General features: G+C 31.4%; 1 protein-coding gene across 1 annotated transcript in view; it reads right to left on the bottom strand.

Annotated features, from left to right (window-relative positions):
* Positions 1-5,968: 5,968 nt before the first annotated feature.
* Positions 5,969-11,432, bottom strand: part of LOC129972791 (uncharacterized) — a 61,686-nt gene continuing 56,222 nt past the window's right edge. Inside the window, exons 26-28 of the mRNA XM_056087058.1 lie at positions 10,561-10,811; positions 7,787-8,102; positions 5,969-6,097 (exon numbers count right to left, since the gene is read on the bottom strand). Coding sequence (XP_055943033.1) covers positions 6,060-6,097; positions 7,787-8,102; positions 10,561-10,811 — 605 coding nt within the window. The 3' untranslated portion in view covers positions 5,969-6,059. The remainder of the gene's footprint in view (positions 6,098-7,786; positions 8,103-10,560; positions 10,812-11,432) is intronic.

Raw genomic sequence — 11,432 nt, 5'->3', positions numbered from 1 at the left:
GCCAAAGGCGGCTAGTAACAAATAATTTTACAGCGACTACCGTTTCTTTCATTAACAGTAGTAAACATTTTAAAAGTCGTTAATACACTAATATACATCACTACAGAGGTATTCTACTAATGTTCCAAAATAAAGGGTGACCAAAATTAACGCAAGATTTGAATTTGCCACCATTCGTGCAATAAAGGGTTGGTAACCCTATTAAAAAAACTATTTGAAAGCTGGTAGTTTAGGGTCAGTAAAAATAGTGTGATTCGCGATAGAACAAGGAATTTTCGTTCTTGATCAACATTTCAAAAATAATGAAAGTCTGGCGGCCACAGTTCAAAAATTTGAGAATTGGCCCCCTAGATCGTATGATTTAACACCATTGGATTTCTTTTTATGAGGCTAATTGAAGGTAAAGACCTATGCCAACAAATACATAAGTACGTGTGCATTGAAGGAAGAAATTCAACGCCGCATCAAAGAAATTAAGCCACATTTATGCAAAATGGTCAAGAAAAATTTCGACAAAAGACTGTGTATGTGCCTGTAAAGCCGTGGAGGCCATACGCAGTCTTTTGTCATATGTGTTATTCCATACATAATCCTATCTTGTGTACTTTACGACTGAATAAAAATATAGCAATCTGAAGAAAAAAAACTGAATTTTTTTATTTAATTCAAATTGTGCCTTAACACATTGTTCTATAGTGTAACATTCCACTTTTACTAACCCTAAATTATCAGCTGTCAAATGTTTTTTTAAATAGGGTTGCCAACACTTTACTTTACGAATGGTTTCAAATTCATATCTTGCGTTAATTTTGGGACATCCTTTAAAATGAAATGAAACGAAAATACATTAAAACATACTCTTTGGAACAGTTGTGAAAGTATTTATTGAACATAAGATATTCCCAGAAGTCGGAAATACGATAGTTGAGAAGAGATTCTTTAAAGAGGAAAACAAACTTTACGTTATGCCTTCTCTTCTTTGTATTGCATTTTCGAATTAAATCTATGTTCCTCTAACAATTGAAATTTGTATATTTTTATGATCCACAAAGACTATTTATCTGACCAGAGTCAGCATTTGAGTTTGACATCCTAGATCAACGTAATATACCTTTTCATCTTAATTGTGCTAATAACTAATAGTTAAACGAAATCATATTAAAGGAATGCGAAGAATATCTTTTCTTATCTTTTAATTCATTAAACTTGGAGATCTAGACAACATTTCTTTCTGATTTTTAAGATTTTATAAGAAAAAAGAAAAAAAAAAAAAAGGTCCTGCCAAAACTTACCTTTCTCTGCGAGATTGAAGTCGAACTCATTATAAGTTGTAGAAATTACTTTTCTAGTTGTCTATAGTGAAAGATGCGCTGAATGAAAGTAGGTCATGCATTGATGGATTTTTTTTTTTGAAGCCATGAGAGAATTGGAGCGATACGGGTTCATTTGTTTACTTTTTTTTTATTTTCTCGTGTATGTAGTCTCTTGTATCTTGTAGACGCAGAGATATAACTTATCATCGAAAAATTCGATTGCGAAAATTTTATGAATTCCGAAATTTTAAATCTCTCCGGAGAAAATTAACAGTTTATCCATGCATTTCTAAGTATAATCAATAAAAACAAACAAAAAAAATTCGCCCCGTATGATATTCGACATTTGAGTAATATTTCAAAGTTTTAGATTTGAATCAAATTTTGAATTCGATCCCTCATAAGAATTAAGTCTTTTTACTTTCTCGCACACGTAGTATAGATTAGTGTAAAAATATAATAATAATAAGCATAGTAATCGCCAAAAAATTCGAACTCGAGATTTTAACTAATTTCCACGTTTTAGGCTTCCCAGTGTTCAAAAAACACATTTTAAAAAAATGCCCTTTTGTCTGTCAATGACAAAGATAACTCAAAAACGCCTTGAGCTATACTGATGAAATTTGGTATACGTTCTTTACATCAAATTCAGATTTCTATCGAAAATCCGTCCGGTTGAATATAGGTTAACACGATAATTACGAAACGAAGACAGCTAGATAAAATTTGGCACATCTATAATGTAGACACCCGTCACATTTTGAACCAATCCAACTAAAAGTTGACTGCCGATTTATACCTTCAAAAACATGTAAATGTGATAATACAAAAACGCAATCACTTAAATATAATAAATTTGGTAAGGGATTTTGTGAATACAGTGATGGTTCTGTGTCAAATTTTGATTTTAATCGGTTGGGAAAATTGCTTTAAAACTCAAATTCGATTTTCGGATACTATTAACCGCACTCCAGGGATTAATCGCCAAAAAACTCGCCAAGGATTTTACGATAGATTCAATAAAAATGCTTCATTCGTGTCAAAGGTTCATATTTTGTAATTATTATATGCCAATTCTATGGAAGGTTGTTAGCTATAATATCCCATTTCATAATAAAAATTTTCTGGGATAAACCTTTATTACAGAATATACGAGAAAGTTTTGGGAGACCATTACCGTTGGTTTCAAAATGTATACTCTAATTTTCTTTCAAAAATTGTAAAGTCATGAAATCACAAAAAGTAAATTAAAGATTTAATCCTATACAACTAAGAATAATAATGTTTCAGATTCGAATTCCCTATCTTATATATATTCACTTAATTACTTGAATGATAACGTGTACAAATCAGTGAAATGACTCAATATTGTCAGACACGCACCTCGCTCCGTATAAAATTGCTGGGACCTAGATAATGACGTGAATATCTTCACAGCACTGGCGAACAATAAGTACAAATATTAATATTTAGTTACATTCTAGTATTTTGAACAGATTTATTGCCTGTTCCTTGGTGGTTAATTCCTAAGGCTAACACGAAAATCGAAATCGTATTTTGGAAGACTTTCTGACCAATTAAAATCAAAATTTGATAAAAAAATTGCAATTATAGCCACATCACATACCAAATTTCATTTATTTAATCATGGCGGTTTTGAAATATTGCATTTACATTCATGCGAAAGTACCGACTGACAAATGGTCATCCTTTTGACAGATTTGATTCAGTACTTCATAAGAATCCACATTTCGTACCAAATTTCATTTCGTACCAAATTTCATTTATACAACTTTGTTCTGTAGTTATGTTTATTTGCATTCAGGCAATCGGACAAACACTTTCTTTGAATAGGATAGAAATCTACAAATAAGCTGTTAAGTTTTTACAATAAATTTCATTCGTCTAGTTCAAAGCTTTTTTTAAGTTATAATGTCCACAGACATAATTGCCAAAAATTTTTTTTTTTTGATTTAAAGATGTCTGAAACGAAGCGATTTATCAAAATTTCGATTTTGCAATATTTGACTATTACAAATACCTTTTATTTATATACTTCGCATATAAGTTTTTTTTTTCACAATTTTGGAAAACTGACCGGCAGTATTTTCGCAATATAGATCTTTATCGTGAAGTTAGCATTTCCCCCCAGAGTACAGCGAGTCATCTTGAGGGCGCGGTGGCCAAGTGGTAAGGTCTCGGCTTCGGAACCAGAGGGTTTCAGGTTCGAGACCCGATTCCACCGAAGAACTGTCGTGTAAGCGGGTCTGGTGCACGTTAAACGCCCTGGCCCTTCCGCTGGTGTGGAGAGGGGGTGCCAGCTCAGGTGCCGTCCTCGTCATCTGACTACGGTTCATAATTACGAGGTCCGTCCCTGAATAGCCCTAGTGTTGCTTTAAAGCGGGACGTTAATATAACTAAACTAGTGAGTCATCTTTGGGGAAAAATCTTTGGCATGCTATTAATACGCAAGTACGTGGAAATCGAATATATTTTTAGACGTCTTTTTCAGAACAATTAAAATATGGTGTAGAACTGCAATTGTAGTCTCATGATCAAATACCAAATTTCATTTGATTGAGTTATTGCATTTAAGTATGAAAGTACAGACCGATAGACAGTCAACCCTTCAACAGATTTGGTTCAAACTTTAAGCGGAAACTACACTTTAGACGCTAAAACTGCGAACCAAATTTCGGTTACCCGAGTTAAGCATTTGAATTATCGCATTTACATGTATGCAAAAGTACAGACCGACAGACGGGGAACCACTTATCAGATTTGGTTCTAAATTTGATGCGAATCTACATATTAAATCCTAAACTTGTGAACCAAATTTTACTCATATCCCGCTTTTGCAATTGCCATGTTTACTCAGACAGCCGGATAAACGAACTTCCACTGAACAGATTTCGTTCAAAATTTAAAGGATATCTACAAATTTGGTGTAAAGTCTATATACCATATTTTCTGCACAAAATATTTGAGTTAGCCTTGTTCACAGACGGAACGACTGACAGGTATAATTCAAAAATGCATCTTCTCGACTTGGGAAGGTTTGAAACGTGGAAATTTGTCAAAATCACGAGTTTGAAATTTTACGTTTACTTAATTACAAAAATTTGTTTTTGTAAGAAGTGAGAAAGTATCAATGCTATAGGCATTTTTTTGATGTATTTAGATTATTTTTAAAGGCACCAACGGAGAAAATAACATGAAACAGATAAAACAGTTTATTATTTATAAATGACATCTTTATGGAAGAATACCAGAAGACCGAGGAAACAATTCGACATCTTTTTTTGAAAAAAATCTATTTCGGTTTCTATTGATACATTCTAAGCTTTATATTGATGTTTATGATTTTCATTAATGCATTATCCTGAAGTTTATTTAAGAATCTAGAGGTCAAACGAATTATTTGTGACTACAAAATTTTCATTGTGTACAATGGAAACAAATATTGAATTTCAAAATGTTTACGATTAACATCTCGCTTCAAATTTATTTGAACCAGAGCTCTGAATATGTATTAATATTATCTTTATAAAAACAATCATTGAGGCAATATATACATCACATCTGAAACGACTAGATGGATTTCAATCACACTTTACTCAGTTTTAGGACAAAAGAAAATATCACCAACTTTACAAAGCATAAAAGTTAATTAAATATTAAATCAATAGGCATTTTCCATTTTTCTCCAGTAACTTCTAAGGAAATTCTACTAGAAATGTTTTAATATCTTAAAATTCAACTTCTTACCAAATCCTTTTTTAAACAATTTTCTTCAATTTTTATAGGTTTTTTAAAAATTTAATGGAAACTACTTTGATATACGATAATAACAAGACTAATGCACTCATTTTTTATTTGTTTCGTATCTTGAAAATTTTTATTGGTTTAAAGCAATTAACCAATAGTGCCTAATAAACAAAGAATATAATATACTTTTGATTTCCAGGCGATCAAGGCATCAAGTGACAATCAAGGTGCAATATATTAAGCATTGTGGGCATATAAATATATAAAACCAGTTTACTTTAAATACTTATTTGTAATATTTTAAATTATGAACAACGCCGGATGTATCGGCTAGTTATTGACATGTTAGTGTTTATAAGGTGGCATTCGGCATTCTATCTGTAAACTGTGGGATGCAATTCTGTGTAGTACAAATAGATCAATTTTTAAGTATTAAATAGATATAAGAACGAGTTGTGCAAAAGTATGTTCTGGAGTTATCGCAAGAAAATGCTGCATAACTCCTTTTCAGTTAAAATTTCATAACACCCCTACCTCATATTGCTAGTGGATTAAAATAGAGTGCATCCATTTTATGATGCAGATTTTTGATACCAGGCAAAAGTCAATATAATGATTTACTGCAGTTGTTCAGCTGCATTAAAAAAATATGTAAAACCTTTCAGATTATAAAATCATAACTCAGATACAGCAATACTCAAATACCAATGTTATCAAAAAGAGTCTTGAAAAACTGGCAAGATTTTAAGATTTTCACATTTACGTAGTCTTCATAGAATTTCCATGTAGATAATATTACAGGGTTGTGATGCATCAAAAGCAGTGAAACAATACGAAATTAATGCAAAAACGTAAAAATTTATTAAAATATAACAATTGTTAAAGGTTTTTAATACAACATAAAATTTAACCGAATCGTTAATATGTCAAAACAAATTTTCGTTGAAGTTAAAAAGAATGGACCAGCCACCTTATTCTTTAACAATGTTCTAAATTACGAGGCTCGTATTTTATACCTGAAAAATAAAATTTAAATTAGGATACGCCATGAAGGATTTTTTTTTCAAAGCAAATTGTTATTAAATACATAAATATGAATGAAAAATTCAGAAATATTTCATTCCAACTCTATTGAGGCAGTAACAGAATAACATAACTAAGAAAAAAATTATATAAACATTGAATTCAATAGTTTTATACAAAGCATTTATAACATCAGCTACTATGAATTGGTTTAACTTGTGGCATTAAAGAGTCAAGTTTCTAACGATAATTTCCCCGTCTATTGTATTAAATGAAAGCAAAGGAGACTCAAATTAGAATTCAGCTAAAAATGCTTGATTTTAGATTGCATTATAAAATCGTCTGCGCTAAAAAATTTCTGGAATTCGTGATTCTGTAAATTTTTAGATTAATAAATCATTTTATAAATATATGAAAGAAGCACTGTTCATTTTTCATTTCGTCCTAGTTTTTCCATACAAAAAAAAATGACAAAAGTAACTCATCAGTATTTCATATTTTTAAAAGTGAAGCCATAAATTCAATGGAACATAGGAATTTCTGGAAGTTTATAAAGCATTTTTATAAATTTAATATTTAAATTTGAATTTTAATCTCAAAATAAGGAACAGACTTATTTGAATATCTTTCTCAAAATTTAAAATTAAGTTCGTTCACATCTTTCGAAAATTTAAATTCGTTACTTTCAACATATTCAACACAATGCTAAAACACTACTAAAATTATGTTGAGAAGTTGTATAGTTGTTCCATTCGTGCAATACAATTTATAAAGTATTTATCAGTTTTTAGAAAAAAGTTCTTAAAATGCGTAATTTGAACGATGCCTCAAACGCATGTATCGCACATTATGCAAAAATAGTGTGCAGAGTTTTATAGCTGATAAAAAATAGATTCCGGTCAATAATTAGGAGTTTCGTTGATTTAATTACTATACCTGTCATTCAGTTTTCTGCGTTAAGACGATGATTTCTTAATAAATTGTGGTCAAACGAATCGTCATAACATCCACTCGTCAACTGGTAATATTCTGGGATTGAATAACCAAGCAAATTTTTAAGACCTTCAGTATTTTCAGACAGTACTTTGTCGTTGTGCATTTTGGACCTTTCGTTTGATAATTTCGCAATTGATGTTTACGCGAATTTTCTAAAAACCTCATGTCACTATATCAAGACTTCAGTTTTTACATGCAGCATATAATCTTTGCATTATTTTAGCCACGTGAAAGACCATCTTGCTACTTAACAGAATTACAAGACAAAGATGGATAAGATTGTGACAGAAAAAAAAAATGAAATATTGAAAAGTGAGGCCCAGTTGTTAATGATTTAATAATATCCTTTAAAATCGAACTCGAAGATGAGAATAGAACTATTTAGAATATTTGACGGTCTCGCCAACCAATTTTTATCAGTAGTGCATGGACAATGTATATTACTGTACGATATGTACATATTCGAAATGGATGCAAATATTTAGACTTATCATTGCATCTAATAAAATCGTTTCTACACACCCGAATAACCTTCCAAGGACTACAAGGCGATTGTTTTTTTTTAAAATCGAAATATTTATAAATTTGTAGGTATATAAAAGCATCCAACCATAAAGAAAAATGTTGCATGCAAGAATCAAACTTTAAAATTAAAACAAATATATAAACTTCAACAAATGAAATACCTTTAGTTATGCCTTTGTATAGTAGTGATGAAACTGATTCACCGTTTAGGTTTTGCTGACCTACAGCTAAATAAACATCAGCATCTATCGGTAGGACTTGAACATCTTTGATGCATTTTCCGTGTAAAGTGAAGCTAGTTCTTAGACCAGATTCACCTTCTAATCTGAACACTTGTATTCTTGTCTCATTCCAAGCGACTAGGTAAAGCTCGGATAAGTCACCGAATTCGAATGTTTCCAGACCCTTGGTGTCATCGAAAGGAACTTTTTGGAATAGGGTGAACCATTGCTCGCTGTATCCAGAGTTGCGGTACACCTAAAAATATCAAAATTGCCTTAATTAACTTTAAAATATGAAACTATTTTCCGTTTAAGAGAATAAGCTATATACAGTGAGTAGTATAATTTTAATATCATTTAATGGGATAGCATCATTCCATGATTAAATTTTGGGAGTGTCATGAAAATTAGACAAATTATATTGTATTTTGCACAGTCCTTCACTTGGGAAATGAGTGACACAATAACGCACGTTTCTTCGATAAAAACCTAGGCAATTTTTTGCAGTGAAAAGGCGCAAATGTATGTAGAATTTATGCAACTCAAAATTCAATCGTAATAAAACACGTATTATTACATGTATTAATGGCACAAATGAAAGTTCTTTAGGCTTCACCATGTTCAATGATTTGGTCAATTTTGAAGTAGGAATTTAGTACTGTTCACTTTGTATATTAGTCTAGTGAGGCGAGAGATAAAACTTTCCAGAAAATTTCCCGTATCTTGAGAACTAAATTTCATGAAACATTCTCTAAACAGGCATTGTGTGCCAAATCAAAATCATCCCTATAAGTCGTTTTATCTATAACGTACTACCACAAATCACAAATGCAAGGTGCCATTGAAATGTACCACTAAACCATGTTTTATTTTCCCTAAACATTAACAAAGGATGATTACATTAAAAAATTTTATTTAACCAATTCTGAAGTTTCACTGAGTACGAGTGGAGGTTATGCTTCTATATGATACTATATTCATTCTTGCTGAGTCAATAATTTGTCGTTGATTACGAAAGAAATTTAAAAAAATTCTATCTATATAATATTAACGAGAAACTAGCGTATGAAAAACGGATAACCTCATTCTTCATTAGAGTCATGCCAAGATGGCGGGACACGACTTTACACTTTCAAGCGAAATTATCTGGCTGAATAAAGTTAAAAATTTGCCACTTAAAACAGGTATTCGTCGACTGGCTAATATAATTCCCAAAATACCTTTGCGTCTTTTAAGGAAACAGTACGGGAAGAAGGCATCTCAAAATTGGTGAACAGAAACGTCTAAAAAGATAACGCGATTGAAATGTCTAATGATTTCTGTTGGGTGAATATCAACAGTTATTAATAAGTTATGTTAAAACAGTGGAAAAAACTGCTTATTTGATCGAAGAATAAGTTTAATTGGAATAGCCGTTTAATAGTACAAGATGTTATAGCCCTAATATGTCTCAAGTGGACTCAATTGATTGGGCTGAAGGTTTATTCCTTTCATTACACTCTCGCTGTCCTATAACTAGACCGGTATTTTGTAGTAAGATTAAACACCTGAATGTTACCATTTTTCAATAAAAATATTGATAAAATAGATTCTTGCATTGTTTCTAGTGCAATGACGAAAACGTCCGAACAATAGTACTAATACGCCAACGAAACAAGAGTTCAATCCTTTTCATTTGCAATAACGCAACTTCGAAATTCAAAGATTGATACAATTTAATAAACCCATAAACGAGTTTCTTAGGCTACAGCCTTTTATTATTAGACGAAATTTGATTTAAAAAAATGTTAATGTAACATTTTTTCAAACTTTCAAATCATTCGTTTTAATTTCCAGAAGAATCGTCTTATGTCACCAGACATTCATTTAACCTTTTAATAATATTAACTCGGTATTGTTCATCAATTTCGATTAGCTACACCTTATCACAAGAAAAAATACTATATTAAATTATACTTGCACAATATGTATAATTTCACTTCGTTTGCTATGTCCACAAAAGGGCGAGATTACTGGACAAATTCGGTCTATTTGTTGAATTTGGGGAGTATCAATATGAAAAATGTCAGAATTATCTCGTGTCAGTACCATATTTCTCGAAAGTGGAATAGGAGAGAGAGCAGGCATCAGATGAGTTATCTAGACGTTATAAATTTATAATTGAAATGAATGTTGATGAAATCGGAGCAGCAATTTGAGTTGAGAGGTTTTGTTTCCCATAATGAATATACATTGCAATTTGAAATTTCTTTCGAAAATGGGAACTGAGTAACGCTGAACAAGCGACCATTGATAACATTTCTAAACTTCATAGGCTTTTAAATGAAATAAAAATTGACGAAACCGTTACAGTAGTTGAGACTAAGGGATAAGTTTCTCAATTTTCCTATTTTAAATAGATTTGTTATTTTCGGAGTGAAATATTCTGAAATGAATACTTCTTAGCTACCCACTACCATAGGACATATTTAAGATTTGGTTATTGAATAGATTTCCATGGAGTGTTGTTACATCTCCAATTCTAGAAGTGTATGTTTCGACAGTTAGAAAAAATATGTGCCGAGGTTTACAATTAAACATTTTCTATGTAAGGTAATACAGCTACTTAACTTGTAAATAGAATTCAAAGTATTGTGATTATAAGCATTTTGCAAAAACAAACTTTGTAGAAATGTTGGTCATTTAAAATGGAGAAAAGCATTGGGACTACTTACCTGAATTGATTTAGGCTCTCGTGTTTCATGAATAGGAGCGTTATTAGTGAAAACCAAATAGTGAAAACCGTGATAGAAGAAGTGTTTTACATGATTACTGGCACTTGCTGCGATATTCTGCACGCGCTGCCAATCCTCATCCTCTTTCTTGTAGATCTTGCTGAATCCTTTACTGAAGTGAGCATCCGAGAGAACGGAGACTGCTAGATATGTTTCGTTTCTGATCATAAACACTGCGACTGAAGTTGCATCTAGAAGTATAAACGAAAAAGATTTATTGTAATATGGATGCAAGCATACACTTTTGAAATTGGTCATGGATTTCGAAATGCCCAAGCTCTTGAATGCATTGGCATCTACGTGGTACACAATTCAATATTATCTGACGTTTCTGGTGGCATTTCCAGGGGTAGATTTCTATCCAAGTATATGCTAAGGACCGTTTAATAAATGAGGGGGCGCATGCAGGCCGAATAAAGATATTAATCACCAGGTCATGTAAATTTGTATACGAGATACTAATTTATGATATATTAGGGCCTGCAATAAGAATTCGCATTAAACTAAAAAAAATTAAAATGGAATATTGATTTTTCTATCGACTCGGTAATGTTAAAATTCATTTGATAAATCCAATGTGATAAAGCAAATAGAATATTAAAAATTAGTTCATGACAGATTATACGGAAATAAGATACTTTTATTTGAATTCCAAGAAATTATATTCAATATTTCAAGAATTTTATTACTTAAGTCTATTTTTCCCATCTTGCACACAGGTTTCATGAAGTTGCCGATTTATTTTAATTCATTTTCTTTTAATTTTAGCAAGTTGATGAAGTTAAAAATTCGCAGAAATGTGTACATTGGCC

Source organism: Argiope bruennichi, chromosome 6 (assembly GCF_947563725.1).
Source record: "Argiope bruennichi chromosome 6, qqArgBrue1.1, whole genome shotgun sequence".
NCBI classification, from domain to species: Eukaryota; Metazoa; Arthropoda; class Arachnida; order Araneae; family Araneidae; genus Argiope; species Argiope bruennichi.
Note: the sequence above shows the minus strand (reverse complement) of the source record. Positions and strands in the feature narration are given on the sequence as shown.